At 46.8% G+C, this 18,818-nt stretch overlaps 1 protein-coding gene across 5 annotated transcripts in view; it reads right to left on the bottom strand.

The window, feature by feature from the left end:
• LOC143150929 (uncharacterized) overlaps window positions 1–18,343 on the bottom strand; it is a 60,290-nt gene extending 41,947 nt beyond the window's left edge. For all 5 annotated transcript variants that reach the window (XM_076319537.1, XM_076319538.1, XM_076319539.1 and 2 more), the window contains exon 1: window positions 17,897–18,343. In XM_076319537.1, coding sequence (XP_076175652.1) covers window positions 17,897–17,934 — 38 coding nt within the window. In that variant the 5' untranslated portion in view covers window positions 17,935–18,343. The remainder of the gene's footprint in view (window positions 1–17,896) is intronic.
• Between the last annotated feature and the right edge of the window lie 475 nt (window positions 18,344–18,818).

The raw sequence follows: 18,818 nt of genomic DNA, 5'->3' as shown, positions 1-18,818 counted from the left end.
AGCTCGCGTAGCCATCGTTGCGTGTTCTCACGAAATGCATCCCACTTTCGATAATCGTTGCTGTAAAATTCGAGACGCTTTTTTCCCAAACGATTCAACCGTGTACGCTTTAGCAGTGCAAATATAAAAGAGAAATTGCGCGGGTTCGCTCGTGCTTTGTAATTTGTGACAGTAAACTATAACTTTCACTCGGACTTTCATTGCTTCTGTCGAAAGAGCGCCATCGCTCGTCGACGATGAAATATACGCGAACCATTATTGTCATCTGCGAAGCAAAAGCGAGAGTTGTATCGTAATTACGCGCGATAAAACTTACGTGACTGTTTTCTTCGGGCGCGTGTGTGCTCGCCGAAGAAATACGGTTATAAAACTAGCTGGAAACCGTTGTTACGATTCTAACCTCTATAACGTACTCGTAAAATTAATGCCCGATGTTTAACCGTTATTCGTTATATTATTACGAATACTTGTACGCGGGAAAAAACACGTGACGCAATCGGCACCCTTTTCGAACGTATTTCCATCGAACGAATAATTATTTTATCTTACGTTATTCCAATACTTAACTTGCTGTTGTTTACCATATCTACCGTATCATCGAATTCGTCTTTCGAATAATTTTCAGTCGCGCGTGACAAACGACGGTTGCGTCTCGATCGCGAAAATATTATTCGACGGAATAATACCCGCATAAAAAGTCGTCCGAAAACTCGTCGAATCGGATTCGCGATGTAAAAATACATACTTGGCCATCGTCGAATAAATTCTCGGTCCACCTCTATTATGCGATGTGGATTTCGTCCGTCTACCGGGCATAACATTCCTGAATATTCAGCCTCCGAATGTCGAAGGGAATGCGCGATCGAATAACACGATGTCCCGGACTGCGCATACCGGTACGCGCCTGCGCGTTTCAGTACAGGCGCATCAAGAGCGGCCGCGATAATCGCGCGGCGAGTTCTTAAAGGACGACGTATCTCTATACTAAGCCAATTTAAATACCTTTCCGCGGGTATAGTGGCTTCTTTTCCTAGGCCGGCTGGAAGCGAGCTTCGCCGGGGCCTGTATAATTATACGCGGGTTAATAATGACTTACGAACTGCGCAGGTCTGCTCGTTCGTTTGTTCAGTGCCACCGATACGTACAGGCCGCGGCGGGGCCTCGCCACTGGAAACGTTGCCCGTGTTAAATTGCATCTCGCTGATTCGTCGAGGGTTCGTTCCGATTCCACGCTGCCCGGTGATTTTTTTTCATATTTAACCCGCGGAACGTTCTCGCGTCGCGCACGGTGAACACACCCGATCGTCGTCAACGACATCGAACACGCTCTCTTTCCGGTCTTCTGCCGGTAAATGGAACTACTCCGATTGAGACGTAAAATCGCGGAAGTCGCGGTAGCGTAACTACCCCTGTATCTTCCCTCGGCTTCGCTCGATTCTACCGCAAAGCACCCATTAGCGCGTTGAGTGCCGCGCGAGCCATCACCGCGTTTTATTTTTCGCTCGGACCGTTTTGAGAATCTCACCGTGGAATGTATCATTCCCGTGAAATATTTCGTAATACCGTTTAACCGGTAGGGAATAAATGGGAATATGGACCGGAGCTGGAACAGGTGGAAAGAAAGGGTAACGGTTGATTTTTCGAATTAAAGTATAAATGAATTTTCGGACTGCATCGCGATGCAATTTTTGCGTACATTCGGTGTACGTTCTCCTCGAAATAAAACAGTCCACAAATTCCACCTTCTTCTACGACGATCCATCTTCGTCCTTTAACCTTTCGCACTCGAAGGCTTCTTTGCTACCGAAAACCGACTTCTCGAAGAAATCCTTTAAGTAGTGAAATTAATCTGAAATGGACCATTTTTTTTATATACTTCGCGTACGTGCGTTAAGACACTTATAACGTAATATTTCAATTCCAATTTAAATTCCAAAACCGCGAGGTTTCACCGGATCGAAATTAATTAGTACGTACACCGAATTAGGTGGGGACCGAGGATCTTTTTTTCTCCTCTCGAGTCCAAAGTGTTAACCCATCCTTAGTCGCGACGCGTCGAAACCTCGCCTATTCCGAAACGGAAGTATCCATGCGTTGGCACTGGATCGATGGAGCCGATTCGGTCATTGTAGTCGTCAATTGTCCACGATCCTCTTATGTCGGAAAAACGGTACGTAAACTCGTCTTACACGTATCGTCCAAGGTGGAACGTGACGGCGTGGCTCGTATTCGGTTAACGAGGGTATGCAAATGGCCAATGGTGGCCAGGTAACGAGACACTCGGTCGAATCGCGGTGCTACGAGCACACATATCGCGCGGTTCGTGCAACCGCGCATTACGGAAGTGTACCGCGCGGCCATCGGCGCATAATCGACGACCGAGAGACCGGTACGTCGGGATGCACGACGAAATCTCGAAAAGGTAATTTTTGCGGATATCGCGGTATAAACGTCGATTGAGTATCCAGCGATTCGGAGCTCGTAATATCGACGCCGGGGCGAATCGTTACACGAGAAGAAGAGAGTCATTAAGAAAGCCAGTCCCGTCGTTTTGCCTCCAACTCTACAATTTCGCGATCATGTCTCGCGTACGGGGCGAACCGGTGGCATCGTTCGAGTTTTTCCACGTAAACGATGCAAGTGGGCCATCCCCGTTCTTTTCACCGCGGTCTGAATCCGTCCCGCGGACCGAGCGATATTTGACGCGTGTAAACACAGAAAATCGCGTCTATCCTTTATATCCCCGGTAGCAGCGATTCCCGTGAAAAGAATTCTTCTCGAGGATATCTATCTCGGTGAAATCTCTATTCAGCGCGTTCATCGAGTCGTATTTCGTCTACCGTTCGAGAAAAAGAGGAAAGAGAAAGGGGAAGGAAATACGAAAGGAGAAGAGAGGAAAGAACGAGAATCGTCGCGGTTACTCGCGCGGGTTTGTTCCCTGCCAGTTTCGCTCGGAGGGTATCTCGAAAAATCCTCGAATCTCGTCCGACTTGTCCGCGCGTCTCGCCAAAGGCGAAATTAAGGTCGTCTTCGAATTCGTGGCGTCGTCCATCGGCGCAAGGAAGCTTTGATTCACCGGGCGTGCGTACGAGGGTCCCCCACTCTCATTATCATCTCCCACAATGCACGACGCTATGGTTAATGCACTGTTATTGCCGTGTATCGTATACAGGCTCTCGGTATAATGACTGTGCCCGGCGCATAATCCCGTGCTCCTCCCTTTGTCGTCGTACGCCTCGAAACACCGGGGAACTTGAATCGATGAATGTTAATCCGCGTCAAAGAGCGCTCAGCGCGCGGAAGCGTTCACCGATGGTTCCGCGGAGCGACCACGACGAAAACGACCACGATCAACGACCACGACGACGACGAGGCTTCGTCCTTCGTGACAGGCGTTTCCGTTTGTCACGAGTACACACCGTCTACGGATAATTGCATCGGATTTTTAATAACGCGTAGAGGCGACGACCGTGCACGCGAATCACGGACCGGTGAAACGGGTCAGGGAGTATCGCGAGCAACGAGACGAGAAAGAGACTCGAGTAGGCGATAAAAGAGGGATAAACGGACATCGACCACCACTGGATATTGAAAATTCGAGGCGTACGCGTGACCGTTTACACTTTTATCCAATTGAAAGGTACCTACTGATAAAATTACACACCGAAGGTAAAGGATTATTGCCGCGATGATTCGCGCGGGCGAGAAATAAAAGACTCGCGGCACGCCGACGAAACGGAAATCTCCCCGTGATCGATCGCCGACGTGTTAAGAGCGATTGCTGGAGAAACAACGCGATTAAATATGCACGATACGGAACATCGTAAGGTGGGCGAGGACGCGAAGAAAAAGACCCAACGAGTGGAACGGAACGCAGAGGGACGTGGTACTGGGTGGCCATGGCAGCTATGGAAATTGAAAAGGTGGAAGTGCACGGGGTCGTGAACCAATATCGGGAATGTATCGTATTTTCGAACGAACGATTGGTTTCGAAGCGTACGCGAGGAATCGAACACTAACGTTTGTCAACTTTCGAGTAACTAACTTGCCAACAACTAGTTACGAAAGAAGCACACTAATATGCTTTCGAATACTTCAATTTTTCGCGCTACGATTCAACACGGGTAATTACAATTTTGAGTAAATAATTTGTTTTGAAGTGTACGCGAGGAATCGAACACTAACATTTGTCAACTTTCGAGTAACCAACGAGTAACTAACTTGTCAACAACGAGTTACGAAAGAAGCACACTAATATATTTTTAAATACTTCAACTTTTCGCGCTACGATTCAAAACAGGTAATTGCACTTTCGAGTAAATGATTTGTTTCGAAGCGAACTCAAACGTTTGTCAACATTCGAGTAACTCTGGTTACGAAAGAAGCGCACCGAGACGCTACCGAGTACACCCACTTTTCGCGCAACGATTCAAATCGTTCGCAAGGAACGAACTCTGATATTTGTTAACTTTCGTGCAAGTTAACGACGTTACGAAAGAAGCGCGCCGATACGCTATCGAATATTTCCACTTTCCGCGCCACGATTCGAAGCGTTCGCGGTGAACACTTGTAAACTTTCGACCGACTTAACGACGTTACGAAATAACACGCTCGCCGATACGCTATCATCTCCGCTTTCCGCTAGAAGAAATTTCGAACGTACCTCGAACAATGCCCAACGCGTTAAAGGAACCAGAAGACGTTCCATCGCCCCGAAAATATTCCTCGTTGTCAAATCACGAGACGATGATACGAGCGAGAGGTGTCTCTTATCGTCACGATTAAAAATAATATTCGTCTGTAATGTCTGGCACGAGAGGAGCCACGATTCGTCCTATCGCAATTCAATAAGAACTATCCGTACCGAGACTGTGAAAAAGCGTTGAACCTGGAGAAGCGAAACTCGGTAACCATCCGAGCGGAGAGACGAAAAGCTCTATCGGTGGAACGAATCAACCGTGTCTCGGGACGAAGAAATAAATTTCCATGGAATATTAATAAACGTCGTACCCCCTCGACGAGACAAGAAACGGATATCCATCGTGACGGCCGATCGACGAGACGCCCGCGAACCGTAAAATTTCATCGTCGTGATCGTTTCGCGTCGCGTGGTGTTATTTCGCGCGTTATTTCCGAACCGGGGTACTCCTCGTCGAATCACGAAATAAACAAGCGTCGAGAGAATCGACGCTGGATCACGTTCCAGAAAGCTACGGGATTTCCGTGCCGGGGAACGATCGAAAACGCTTCTGCCACGGCCTCGAGGCTCTACGATTAATCGGTTCCACGAAAACGAGCACCGTGACTACCGCGTCGAGTGGCCCGAGGATCTCGAGTGGAGGTGGTAAGAACGCTTATGGAAAAAAGAAGAAAAAATACGAAAGAAGGAAAAAAAGGGGAGCAAGGGGGCTTTAATGACGGCGAACGACTTCCTCTCGATCGATCTTCCGGGTACGTACGGTAAATGCTCGTAACCGATATCGTTTCCCCGGAGTAAAACCAGCCCCGGACTCTCCATTGTGCGCCGAACGTGCCTCTCGTGTATGCGAGAGGAGAGAGATACGTGGCCGCGTGCTCCAAACTCGGAACTCGGTGGCTTTAATTCCGTCGGTAGGTAAGAGAAGAAGAAGAAGAAAAAGGAAAAAGGAGGGGGAAACGAGGCCGCGAAACGATGGAATTTTAGAAATTGTTTCGCACCGTGGAACCTTTCCGTTCGATGTACACCGAGAACTCGTAAAACAGAGGGACAAGTCGAATCCGTCTCGTTGCCGAGTTTTTTTCGCGGTTGGATCTTCCGGGTCTCGGAACCAACCGGTAGAAAACGTTCAACGTAGAGACTTCGTTTTACGAGCGAGAAACGGTTGACCATATTATTCGGAGAGGTTTCTTTTTTTTTTTTTTTTCTTTCTTTTTCTTTTCCCCCTTCTCGTTACGAGGCGAACGAAACCGATAGAAAACACGGCGTAGCTCCGGGCGAAGTATCGCTTCTCCGAATCGACTCTCTCGCAAGTAATACTTTCAGCGTATCGCGGTTCACTCGAATCGTTGGTGAACGGTCTCGAGCGTCGCGGTGTCGTATCGACGATTCAACACCGGGGCGCGTTTAATCGGTAATTAAAGTCGTTCGATTTATGTAATCGCTTCGAAACTCGATTTGTAACGTGCGGTTGTTTACGTCGAAATCGGAGACACTCGAACCGATTGGTTGCTAGCCGGCTAGGCTTCCACAACGAGCATCGGCGTAAAACTTCAAAGCACGGAGAGCGCAACACCGACTCGCTCGCTCGCTCGTCGTTGGGTTAATTAATTACTGTCCCGCGTTTATGAGAATCGGGCTCGATGTTACATGCACCACTTCCGTCCAATCGATCTTCCGGGTTCCACGTAAGTAGCGAGCGGCTCGATTCACCGGTATTCCACAACGACCCCGACTAGTAAAACGAGTTTTCGATTCGGCGGCGCTGGCAAAACCGAGCAACTGTTACAGAGTTCTCTCTCTCTCTCTTTCTTTCTTTCTCTGTTTCTCTCGTCTCGGATAATCGAGCGAACATTCGCGAAAAAAACCGCTCGTCCACCAGAGCATCCTCCCGTTCATACCTCGTGCTCGGTCATTCATAAAACGGTATCCGTTCCGTTCGGTGGATAATTAGGAAAATTTACGAGACACGACCGAACGAACCGTCCCGACGAGTTTTTTGTTCGTCGATCGACCGGTTCGAGTTTCCCCAATCGAGCGGAAAATATCGACGAATGCGGCTCGTCTTGCCTAAAATAAACAAATAACCAACCAAATGAATAGATAAATAAATAAATCGTAGCCAGCAGTCGGTCGTAATACCGGTCATTAGAATGACCGAACGAGGTCGTATAAACAAGTAGGTCTGGAAATCCACTCTGACAGGTTATAACTAGTTTCCGTGTAATTGACTTGCTCGCTTTTACTTTGATATCTTTGTTCGAACTCGGGAGTTCCGTACTCCTTCGACTTCGTTTCTCAATTTTTATACCAATCGCGCCTTCTCCTCCTACCGCCTCTCCTCCTACCCTCTCGAATTCACGAATCGAAAAATTTCCTACCGTGATCGACGAGATTTCCGAAAAATACTCCGTTACGGGAACAACGCGTATTTTTTCTTCGCCGAAGTACGCTCAGGAACAGAGTAGTCACCCGCGGGGAACACGAGACGGTTCGAGTTGGTGGGCCACTTCCGTTCGATCGATCTTCCGGGTTCCATGCGAGTAATAAACGCTCGAGTTGGCGGTAACCGATATCGTACGAGGCGCAAAACTCGTTTCGGTACGGCATAAAGGGGGCAGGCGGCAGGGCACTCTCTCATGGATGGCCGTGTAACCCTATAGGAAACCTTCGGCGAGTTTCACTCGGCGGGTCTCCGTTACCGGGCCCGGTCCGTACCCGTGGCTCGTCGTCACGGATCCGAGCGACGTAACGCGTCCGCTCGCGACCGAGCCGATCGGTTCTCCTCTACCGCCACTACGCATCTATCGTGCGCATCGCGACCAGTGTAAGGCCCTAGTCGCCGCTTCGTCGGGCCGGTCGCAGCGGCCGCGTGTGAATGCACTTGGAACAACGCGAGCAACGCGCGCGGCCTAATACGACTACGAGCACGGCAATGGCCTTATTCTTTCTCTCGGCGGCGTCGCCAAGTGTCACGCTTATCGTGGAAAAGTAGAGAGGACGACCGGTTGTCGCTCGTCGGAGTTATTCTCCTTCCCTTTTCAGTGTTATTTCTTTTTTTCTTTTTTTTTCTTTTTCGCGACACTTCTTTTTTGCCTCTTACATCGACTGCTCCAGTTAGACAATGTTCTCTCGGGGACACGTGACACGCCTCTTCGACGGTTTAGATTCGCGCGGGGCTCGATCTCCCAGCGACTGTATTTAGTAATACTGTGAGGTTACTATCGAGTCTATTTTGAGTAGTTTTGACGTATTATATGTGTTGTATTTAATGTATTATAGTATTGTATTTAACATATTATAGTATAGTATTATAGTTATATATTTAACATATTATATTATAGTATTAGAGTATTATAGTTATATATTTAACATATTATACTATAGTATTATAGTATTGGGTTCGGAAGTATAATATTTGTTCGGAAAGTCATTTTGTTACTTTTTGGTGAAAATGAAACACTATTTTTTTAAAGTGTATAGACACTTTATCGAATTATATATTGTTTCTCATCTTGGAAAACGAAGTGACTTTCCGAACAACTTAATGGTATGTAACGTATGTACGAGAGTTTTTTTTTACACTGAAGGGTGTCTCCGATATTTGTCCGAATCATAGCGTAAAAAGTAGAAGCGATCGATCATTGGTCGATGTATATTGTTACTTTATCCTAACACCAGCGAGAGTAACGCTGTTCGAAAGTTTACGAATATCAGTGGCGTTTGACGCGTTAAAGGTGTCCCCGATATTCGTACGGACCGTAGCGTATGAAATTACAAAGTTCGATGCACTCGTTATTTCACAGTATCGCTGACGAGAGTAATTTTATTTAAAAATGTTCAAATATCAGAGCCCGCGTCCAACTTTCGAGCACCGGTCCTCGTCGAGCATCGTAGCGTTTAACGCGTTAGAGGTGTCCCGGATATTCGTTCGAACGCGAAAAGTTGAAGCGTTCGATGTAATCGTTACTTTACAGTATCGACCATCAACTATTAACTACTATCGACTACGACTATTTCGAAGTTTACGAGTATTCGAAGTTCACCTAACTTAGTAACGACGTTCCCATGAACGCATCGCGGTGTTTCACGCGTTGAACGGGGTTTCGAAAGCCACGAAAAACTTGATCGTGCACGAACGATCGTAGCGTACCGATGTAGGACGAGCACGTTTGAAAATCTATTGTCGTCGAAAAGGTGTAACTGTTTCTCCAGATGGTCGCCGCGTTGAATACAACGCTTTTCCAGCGGGCGCGACGTAGAAACGAACGAGTACACGGGAACGGTGGGACATCGACACTCGTCGTCAGCTGTCGACGTACAGAGAATTCGAGGCGGCGCGCGATCGCGCTACGCCGATACGCCGCGGAACGCGCGAACGAAAGTCGATAAATTCCACGTAATCGCGGTTTCTATAGGTGGCCGCGCGCCGCCTCGTATCGGCCATCTACTTTTTCGCCGGTTCGAGCGGAATACCAGCGTACCACGACGAGAACGTATCGTGAGCCACGATCGCGCCTAAAGCTGCCACCGCTTGTGCTCGCGGCATCGCGTACCAACGGCGAACAAGAAGAAGACGTAAAACAACCACGAATCGGGAACCGGCCACGTACGCGACTCGCCTTCGAAATACCCGCCCGAATCGAGCGATATATCGGACGCGAACGGTCCTTGGGTTAGGTCCGTCCTAGAACGAACAATTTAGTCAATTTAAGTGGTAAAGCTTCTTTGAACGTTTTTGCGTAGGATTTGATACGTGTGCTATGTGAGCGGAGAAATGTAAAATTAAATTAAAATTGTAGCGAGGAGATAGGTGGAACGAAAGAGAGTACGCGACGTTTGTTAGATCAGGTAGGTGAGCTTTCATCTCGATGCAAATTTTAACCGAAAGTTTAGAATAGATGGGCAAATTTTTGTAGAATAGTATCTATTGCGATTCGTACACAAGGGTCGTTCGACCGGTTAAATTTATATTTGTCATTTGATCGATATATCGGACGCGAACGATACTTGGGTTAGGTCCGTCCTAGAACGAACAATTTAGTCAATTTAAGTGGTAAAGTATCTTTGAACGTTTTTGCGTAGAATTTTATATAAGGGTAAATTAGATAATATTGATAAAGGGTAATGCGTAAAATTAAATTAAAATTGTAGCGAGAGGATAGGTGGAACGAAAGAGAACGCGAAGTTTGTTAGAGAGGGAATTCTTTATCCTTGTATTAGTCGTTCGATACTTTTATCTCGATGCAAATTTTAACCGAAAGTTTAGAATAGATAACTGGGCAAATTTTTGTAGAATAGTATCTCTAGCGATTCGTGAAATTTACATTTCGCGTTAGATTTAATTCGATCGATCGAAGTTCTGCTTCTTCGTTCCTCAAGATACAAGACCCTTTCCCCTTCCACTCGTTCCTGATCAAATTTAAGACGCTATAGATTCTAAAAATTCCAATTACACACAGTATACGTGTCCCAGAGACATTCACAATGTTATTCTCCTAACGCAAAAATTTCTCCACGCGTTCGTACGATCGTAGAATTAACTGTCCATTTCTCAGGACGAAATTCTAATTTTCCCATTCGTCGTTTAAAAGAAACCCTCGAAAAACGTTCACGCGATGGAAAATTTCAAGGAAGATACACCGTCGCCGGTCTGCCGGGGAATTATGGTCGTGACCTTCGCCGTGTGTAATACGAAATGATCGGGGAAGGTTGGCGTGAATTTTTCCGATCGCGAGTCAGGATCGTAATCGGATAGTCGCGAGCGGACGCACGCGTATCCTGGGAGATGTATCGATTCCGCGTTTCGCTTTTACGCGGCACGCAGCGGGGACGCGACACGGACAGGGCCGATTCCAACACGGGGTTGCACTTTGTGCATATAAGCCGCGGAGGGGTCAAAGATAGGAGGGTAACGCGGCTGGAATTAATGCGGAATGACTAAGCGGCCGGTTGTCGGCCGGAACCAAGGAACGAGCGTGCCGTGCGCGCTATTGATAAAACACTACTCCAAGGAGCTAGAAAGAATGCAACCGTGTAATGCTCACCATGCGGGAGAAATTTCTCTTTTACCCCGTAAATTGCGTTTCCACGATACCGACCTATCGGTTTCTGCGTTAGAAACTTTTGCAATCATTTCCGAACGATGAGTCCGAATTCCATTCGGGAGGGTTCTCTACGATCCTGGGGTATATTCGGTGTCTCGTTTAATTTTAGGTAGCACGTTTTCTGGATTTGTTTCAAGTTCGTAAATTGCATTTTTATGTGGTGTTATTGGCACACGAAATCTAGAACAAAGTATCCTTTCTAAGAAATTCTGAGAAATTCCGAAGTTGATGATTTCGAATTCCATTTGGGGGTATTCTCTACCATCCTGGAGTATATTCGACTCTGTAAATTGTATTTTTACGGTGGTATTATTGGTACACGAAATTCAGAACGAAGTACCTTCTAAGAAATTCTAAGAAATTCTGGTCGATGATTTTGAATTCCATTCAGGAGTGTTCTCTACTATCCTGGAGTATATTCGGTGTCTCGTTTAGTTTTAGATAGTATATTTTCTGGATTCGTTTCGAGTCTATGAATTGCATTTTTACGGTGGTGTTATTGGCACACGAAATCTAGAACGAAGTGTCTTTTCTAAGAAGTTCTGAAGTTGATGATTTTGAATTCCATTTGGGGGTGTTTTCTACCATCCTGGAGTATATTCGACTCCGTAAATTGTATTTTTACGGTGGTGTTATTTATATACAAAATTCAGAACGAAGTACCCTTTCTAAGAAATTCTGAAGTTGATTTTGAATTCAATTCGAGAGTATTCTCCACGATCTTGAAGTATATTTCGTATCTCGTTTGTTTTAGACAGCACATTCTCTAGACTCGTTTCGACCCCGTAAATTGCATTTTCACGGTGGTGTTATTGGTACACGAAATCCAAAACGAAGTACCTTCTAAGAAATTCTAATAAATTCTGGTCTATGATTTTGAATTTCATTCGGGAGTATTCTCTACGATCCTGAAGTATATTTGGTATCTCGTTTATTTTAGATAGTACGTTCCCTAGATTCGTTTCGACCCCGTAAATTGCATTTTCACGGTACTATCATTGCTACACGAAATCCAGAACAAACTACCTTCAAAAAAAATTCTAATCGATGATTTTGAATTCCACCCAGGGACTTACTCCGCGATCCTGGAGTAAAATCAGTACTCGTCCAGTGCCGAACTCTTTACATTTCTCGCGTGTTCTCGATTCGTTTCGCCTGCAAATAGCATTTTCACGCTAGTGTTATTAATCCACGCGATACGAAATCCTAACCAACCTTTCGCAACGATCACACCATTCAATTTTGAATTCCATCCAGAAACATTTACTCCGGTTCTCTCCGATAAATCCGTGACTATGCACTGTCCCGTATATTTTCGGTAACCGTCCCGTGCTCGCGATTCGTTTCGTTCGTAAATTGCATTTTTGCAATCGCAACCTCCACGATCGAAACGATCTTTCTCGAAAATTCGTTTTCTAATTTCATCCATGGGAATGTTTCCCATGGTTCTCGAAATACGATCTCCGGTACGTTGTCTGGTCGATTCTCAACGTTCCACGCGTGCTTCCACGCGAGTCCGTAAATTGCATTTTCGCGATAGTATCAACGATACCACCGTACCCGATACGTAATCTCGGATAATAGCGAAACAACGTTGCGAAAAATTTCGTCTCGATTTCGAATACCGTGCATCGAATCAATTCTCTCCGGTTTGCGGTGGTACCTGTGCGCCTGTACCGCGTCGTCCATTTTCAATGTCTCCGTGTTCGTTACATAATCAACGTTCTTCGAGGCCTCGCGTTTCGGCGTCCAACCGGAGGCAGAACCCAGCCACGATCCGAGGTGAACTCAGAAGGGCGTGTTCTCTTCGCTCACGGGCAAAGAAGCCCGTGTAACCCCGTACGGAACTCCCGTGGCTACGTGTCGCGATTCTTCACGACCCGTTAGACGCGTTCGGAGTTCTCTCGTATCGTATCGCCGCTGCGAGCGATTCTTACGGATCTCTTATTTATTGTAGCAGCGTGCACGACTTTCTTTAGTGAAAGTACACGGGCACCGTTTGCTTACACGCGTTTCCGTAACAACCGATCGAAAAACCAACGATTTTTCGAATACTTTGAACGCGACCGAACAATCATAACAACACGATCTTGCGATCGATCTGTGTCTTTTCTACGGCAAAGTTATCGAAACTTTCGTTACAAATGTAGGAGCGACTCGTGGAACACAAAGGACAAGACGGAACTTCGTAGCCTAATTATTACAAATTTTCTTTTTCGAGAATTTTTACTCGAATTTTCCACGTGTTTCCATAACACACGATCGAAAAACCAACGATTTTTCGAATACTTTGAACTTGACCGAATAATTATAACACGATTCCACGATCTTGCGATCGATCTGTGTCTTTTCTACGGCGAAGTTATCGAAACTTTTGTTACAAACGATATTAGGAGCGACTCGTGGAACACAAAGGATAAGACGGAACTTTGTAGCCCAATTATTACAAATTTTCTTTTTTCGAGAACTTCTACTCGAATTTTCCACGCGTTTCGGTAACAACCTATCGAAAAACCAACGATTTTTCGAATACTTTGAACGCGACCGAACAATCATAACACGATTCCACGATCTCGTGGTCGATCTGTGTCTTTTCTACGGCGAAGTTATCGAAACTTTCGTTACAAACGATGGTAAGAGCGACTTGACAAACACAAAGGACAAGACGGAACTTCGTAGCTTAATTATTACAAATTTTCTTTTTTTCGAGTTTCTACTCGAATTTTCCATGTGTTTTCCTAACACCCTATCGAAAAATTAACGATTTTTCAAATACTTTGATCGCGACCGAATAATAATAACACGATTCTATGATCTCGCGGTCGATCTGTGACTTTTCCACGGCGAAGTTATCGATACTTTCGTTACAAACGATGGTAAGAGCGACTTGACAAACACAAAGGACAAGACGGAACTTCGTAGCCCAATTATTACAATTTTCTTTCTTTTTTCGAGAACTTCTACTCGAATTTTCCACCGCGAACTCGGTCGGCCCGCCACGTCGGTTAACGCGCAACTTTTGTACGAGTTGCACGAGAAACTTCCATGTAGATAGTACTCGGTGTCGAGTAGTTCGATGAATAAGGCGGATGAGAAAGAACTTCGTAGCCCAATTGTTCGAATTTTGTCGGGCTCTTTATCGCTGCACGCCGTATTGTGCGATGACGGAACACGGTTGGCTCTTTACTGTTCGCCACAGTTCGCTGCTTTGCGAACTGTTTCGAGTACACGATTGTTGTTTCGCTCTTTATCATCCGTTCGGTGCAGTCGTTGCGCGATTCTTTCCTACGGGTCTTAAATCGTGCACGTTCGCGAGGATTGAAATTTTATCTCGCGAGATCGTGTTTCAAATTCGTGGAAAATCATCAAACACGTCGATAGGAAAACTCTCGTCGAACCGTGAAAAGATAATTACGAGTACTTTCGATTATTAATTTCGAAGTACGAGAGATCGTGGACACTTTACGGAAGCATCGTGGTAACATTGATAAATGATTCTCGAGTATCTTGGGCGTATCGACGTGCAAAATCGTTTCAAACGTTCCGAGAAGATAAGTGTACGGAGAAACGCGGCGGTTTCGCGAACTGGAAACCGATTCGACGTTAAAAACACCGAAAGTGGAAGAATTTCGCGGGCAAGAACGTAACCAGGCATGAAATACCGGGCGCGTTATCGGCGAGAGACACCGTAATAAGGGTAACCGATAGGCTAAAACGTATACGGGTTTCACGAGCGTTACCAGCAATAATTTTTCGCGGCCTTCGATAAATCGAGTGCGTCATTCCGATATTCAAATGAGACAGGGACACCAACGGTGAAGATAGCCACGAAGAGAGAGAGAGAGAGAGAGAGAAGCGCGCACACGCGTGTAGACGGGCGAGGCGGAGCGAGAGGTAGGCGAGTGCCGAGCGGAACAGAGACGGAGAGGAGAGGAATAGAGAATGACTGCACTTAGGTCCTTTCGTTACGGAGCGGAGCTGCGGTCAATGGCTGCGGTATCCGCAGGTTCAAGGAAAGCTGGCTGGTCTGATTCGACATCGTGTCGTTCTGGGGGGAACCGAACAGGTGACGCGCTCGTGAAAATGCAGGTTAATAGAATACCGTCTAGAAAGAGTCTCACGGAACGCGCGTTCTCGACGAAACGTTCCCGTTCGCGTTCGAAAAAAAAAACTTCGCCTACGACGACCACGGAGCCTAGGCAACGATCGCGAATAATTCACGAGGAACGATTCGAAACGCTTTGGATCGCGTGAAAAATTATTCTTGGGTTCGATGGCTCACGGGAGAGAATCGTATGCTTGTGAGAATTCACGAGGAATGATTCGAAACGCTTTGGATCGCTCGAAATGTATTCTCGAGTTCAGTAGCTTCTGTGAGAATTCACGAGAAACGATTCGAAACGCTTTTGATCGCTTGAAAAATTATTCTTGGGTTCGATGGATCGCGGGAGAGAATCGTATGCTTGTGAGAATTCACGAGGAATGATTCGAAACGCTTTTGATCGCTCGAAATGTATTCTCGAGTTCAGTAGCTTCTGTGAAAATTCACGAGGAACGCTTCGAAACGCTTTGGATCGCTCGAAAAATATTCTCGAGTTCAGTAGCTTCTGTGAGAATTCACGAGGAAAGCTTCGATACGCTTTGGATCGCTTTGGATCGCTTGAAAAATTATTCTTGGGTTCAATGGCTCACAGGAAAGGATTGGATGCTTGTGAAAATTCACGAGGAACGCTTCGAAACGCTTTGGATCGCTCGAAATATATTTTCGAGTTCAATGGCTTCCGTGAAAATTCACGAGGAACGCTTCGAAACGCTTTGGATCGCTCGAAAAAAATTCTCAAGCACAATAGCTTCTGTGAAAATTCACGAGGAACGCTTCGAAACGCTTTGGATCGCTCAAAAAAAATTCTCGAGCCCAATAGCTTCTGTGGAAATTCACGAAGAACGCTTCGAAACGTTTTGAATCGCTTGAAAAATTATTCTTGGGTTTAATGGCTCACTGGAAAGGATCGAATGCTCGCGAAAATTCACAAGAAACGCTTCGAAACGCTTTGGATCGCTCGAAAAATATTCTCGAGTCGAATGGCTCCCGCGAAAGGATCAAACGCTAGTGGAAATTCGCGAAGATCCCGTGGAAACCTTTGGAAAACCTTCTCGACGTCGAAAGGCTCCCACGAAAGGACGAGATACACGCGAAAATTCGGGAAGATCTCCTGGAAACCTTTGAGAAACCTCCTTAACGTCGAAAGACTTCCACGAAGGAAACGAATGCTCGTAAGAATTCGCGAGGAACGTTTCGAAACGTTCTGGACCGTGCTCGAAAATATTCTCGACGTTCAATGGCTCCCACGAAGCCATCTAATAGCGCGAAAACTCGAGAGGGATCGTCGAAGGGTTCCGAAAAGTTCTAGAAATGTTCTCGACATTGAACGAGTCCCTCGAAACGTTAAAATTGCTCGCGAGAAGTCACGAGCAAGCCTTCGAATGATTGATTTCCAGCGTGACGAGATCGGTCGAAAAATCGGGACGATAACCACCGGTGTGCGCGGCCAATGATTACCAATGATCGTTTCAGCGAAGGTTTCGGAACCTTCGAGAAAAATCTCTCGAATTTCTCCGCGAGACGATCGAGAAGAAAAATTCGAGAAGAATCATCGATTTCCACGATCGTGGCCAGTGATTACCAGCGATCGTTTCGGCGAAGGTTCCGGAACCTTCGAAAAAAATCTCTCGAATTTCTCCACGAGACGATCGAGAAGAAAAATTCGAGAAGAATCGTCGATTTCCACGAGACGATCGAGAAGAATCGTCGATTTCCACGAGACGATCGAGAAGAATCGTCGATTTCCACGAGACGATCGAGAAGAAAAATTCGAGAAGAATCGTCGATTTCCACGATCGTGGCCAATGATTACCAGCGATCGTTTCGGCGAAGGTTCCGGAACCTTCGAAAAAGATCTCTCGAATTTCTCCGCGAGACGATCGAGAAGAAAAATTCGAGAAGAAAAATTGGAGAAGAAAAATTGGAAAAGAAAAATTCGAGAAGAATCGTCGATTTCCACGATCGCGGCCGAACAGTTGGAAAAACTACGATAAACGACGGTGTACTGGCTCACGATGTAATCCCGGTTGCCGATTGTTTCACGGTGCCCCGTACATCGGTATCGCGTTGAACGCGGATCCCATTTGTTACGGAGGTTCTCCGGTACGGGCGCGTAATACCTATTCGCGGCGCACTTAGCAGCCGGGCGGGCTTATCGATCACTCGCGAAAACAAGCTTTGATAATTTTCCCACGGGTTATCCGGGAATTCGGTGAGATTCGTTCACGCGTATACCCGTAGACGGCTAGGAGAGGGGGGCACAACGCCCTGTGCAAACAGTGGTCGCTCGATAAAAATGCCACTACTCGTTTTTCGGTCCCACCTTCCCCTCTCGAGAACGCATCTCTCGAATCTCCGGGTACGAACGAATCTCTCGATGCCCGACGTATCTACGAGGAACGATTTTATCGTCTCTTCGAAGTTTCTCCTATTTCTTTCTCTCTTTCTTTTTCTTTTTTTCTTTTTTCGAAAGCCGCGCGAAATCGATCGCGAGCGCGCAGGAAGTGGGCGCGTTTCTCCTCGGTTCTCGACCGTGTTCCGTGGAACGCGAACACTCGTACGAGAAAAAAAAGAAAAAAGAAAATAAAAGAAGCCTAGCCGTGTCCTCTCGTCCCTCTCCGCGAGAACGCATCGGGCAGGATGCAACGCGCACAAACCTGGGCGCCTCCGCGACATCGCCGTCCCCCGGAGGACAGTTCGACCGAACCCCGGGGTCCGGCTGCATAGCAACAAACCGGCCGATCGATCGAAAACCGCCCGATGCTTTTACTTTTCTTTTTTTTTTTTTCTTCTTCCCCTACTCCCTCCCACCACCCTTGGTTTCCTCGTCACGGTTTTTCGTTAATCGTCGACGACTCGAGAGACAATAACCGAGCCACCGTCGTCGCCGGGGCAGCGAGTATAGAACTACGTCGAACGAACGTGGGCTACCGCAGCGGGCGCAAACCTCTGCCCGGGGACAAGTATCGATCTAAAAAGTTTTTCCCATACCGGTGCATGAAGGCGGCAGTCGACATGTTACTATCCATGGGGTGGTTCCATAAATCGCAGCCCTCCTGCGGCAACACGCCTCTTTAACACTCGTCGGTTTTCCCGCCGTGGCCGGGACGAACGGTAAGAAAAATTGCGCGCAAGAGTAAGTCGTGACACCCTTTGCCTCTTCCTTCCTTTCTTTCTTTCTTTCTTTCTTTCTTTCTTTCTCTCTTCTTTCTTCCAACGAGTGCTTCCTCGTTTCCTGGTAATCGAAAAAACACGCGAACCGAGGTGGAGGTTCGCGTTACCGGTCACCTTACGATCGTACGATATCCGTTGTCCCTCGCGCGATGATCGTACAGCTCGGCTAGGAACTCGTATATCCCACGGGCGCGGGGGGATATACGCGGAATCCGGCCGTGGATGGGCGACAACCGTTTCCCGACACCTGCACAACTTGGCAGGTTGAAACCGACGGGTGAACTGAAGTCAGAATGCGCATTCGTCGGTTTCCATGGTAGTGGCCGATGATGATGGTGGTGGAGGTGGCGGTCGTGGTGGTGGTGACGGTGCAGGAGACGGTGTCGGTGTGGTGGTGCAACGGAGGAGCTCCGGTAGCTACGACGATGGTGGGGATTGACAGAACAGACCGTCTGCCCCGGCTCTCCGGCGCGTTCACAACCAGGTGGTGCCAGGGAACCTAAGGTTCCATTCACATGGTTGCGGTTTCGCTCGATGAGCTTTCGGGAGATCGATGCCGCTATAGGCTCGACCCTATGGCGGACGTGGACACTTTTTCGAACCGTTTCGCGCAACGTTACTATCCGTTCTGTTTCTTTTGGTATAATTTCACTTCTAGAGGATTGCAGGAACTTATCAAATTGGAACGATTTTTTATCCTTTTCGAAATATTTCTTCGAGACACGATGGACACCACTAT

Source organism: Ptiloglossa arizonensis, chromosome 9 (assembly GCF_051014685.1).
Source record: "Ptiloglossa arizonensis isolate GNS036 chromosome 9, iyPtiAriz1_principal, whole genome shotgun sequence".
NCBI lineage: Eukaryota > Metazoa > Arthropoda > Insecta > Hymenoptera > Colletidae > Ptiloglossa > Ptiloglossa arizonensis.
This window is presented reverse-complemented; position numbering and strand designations above follow the sequence as displayed.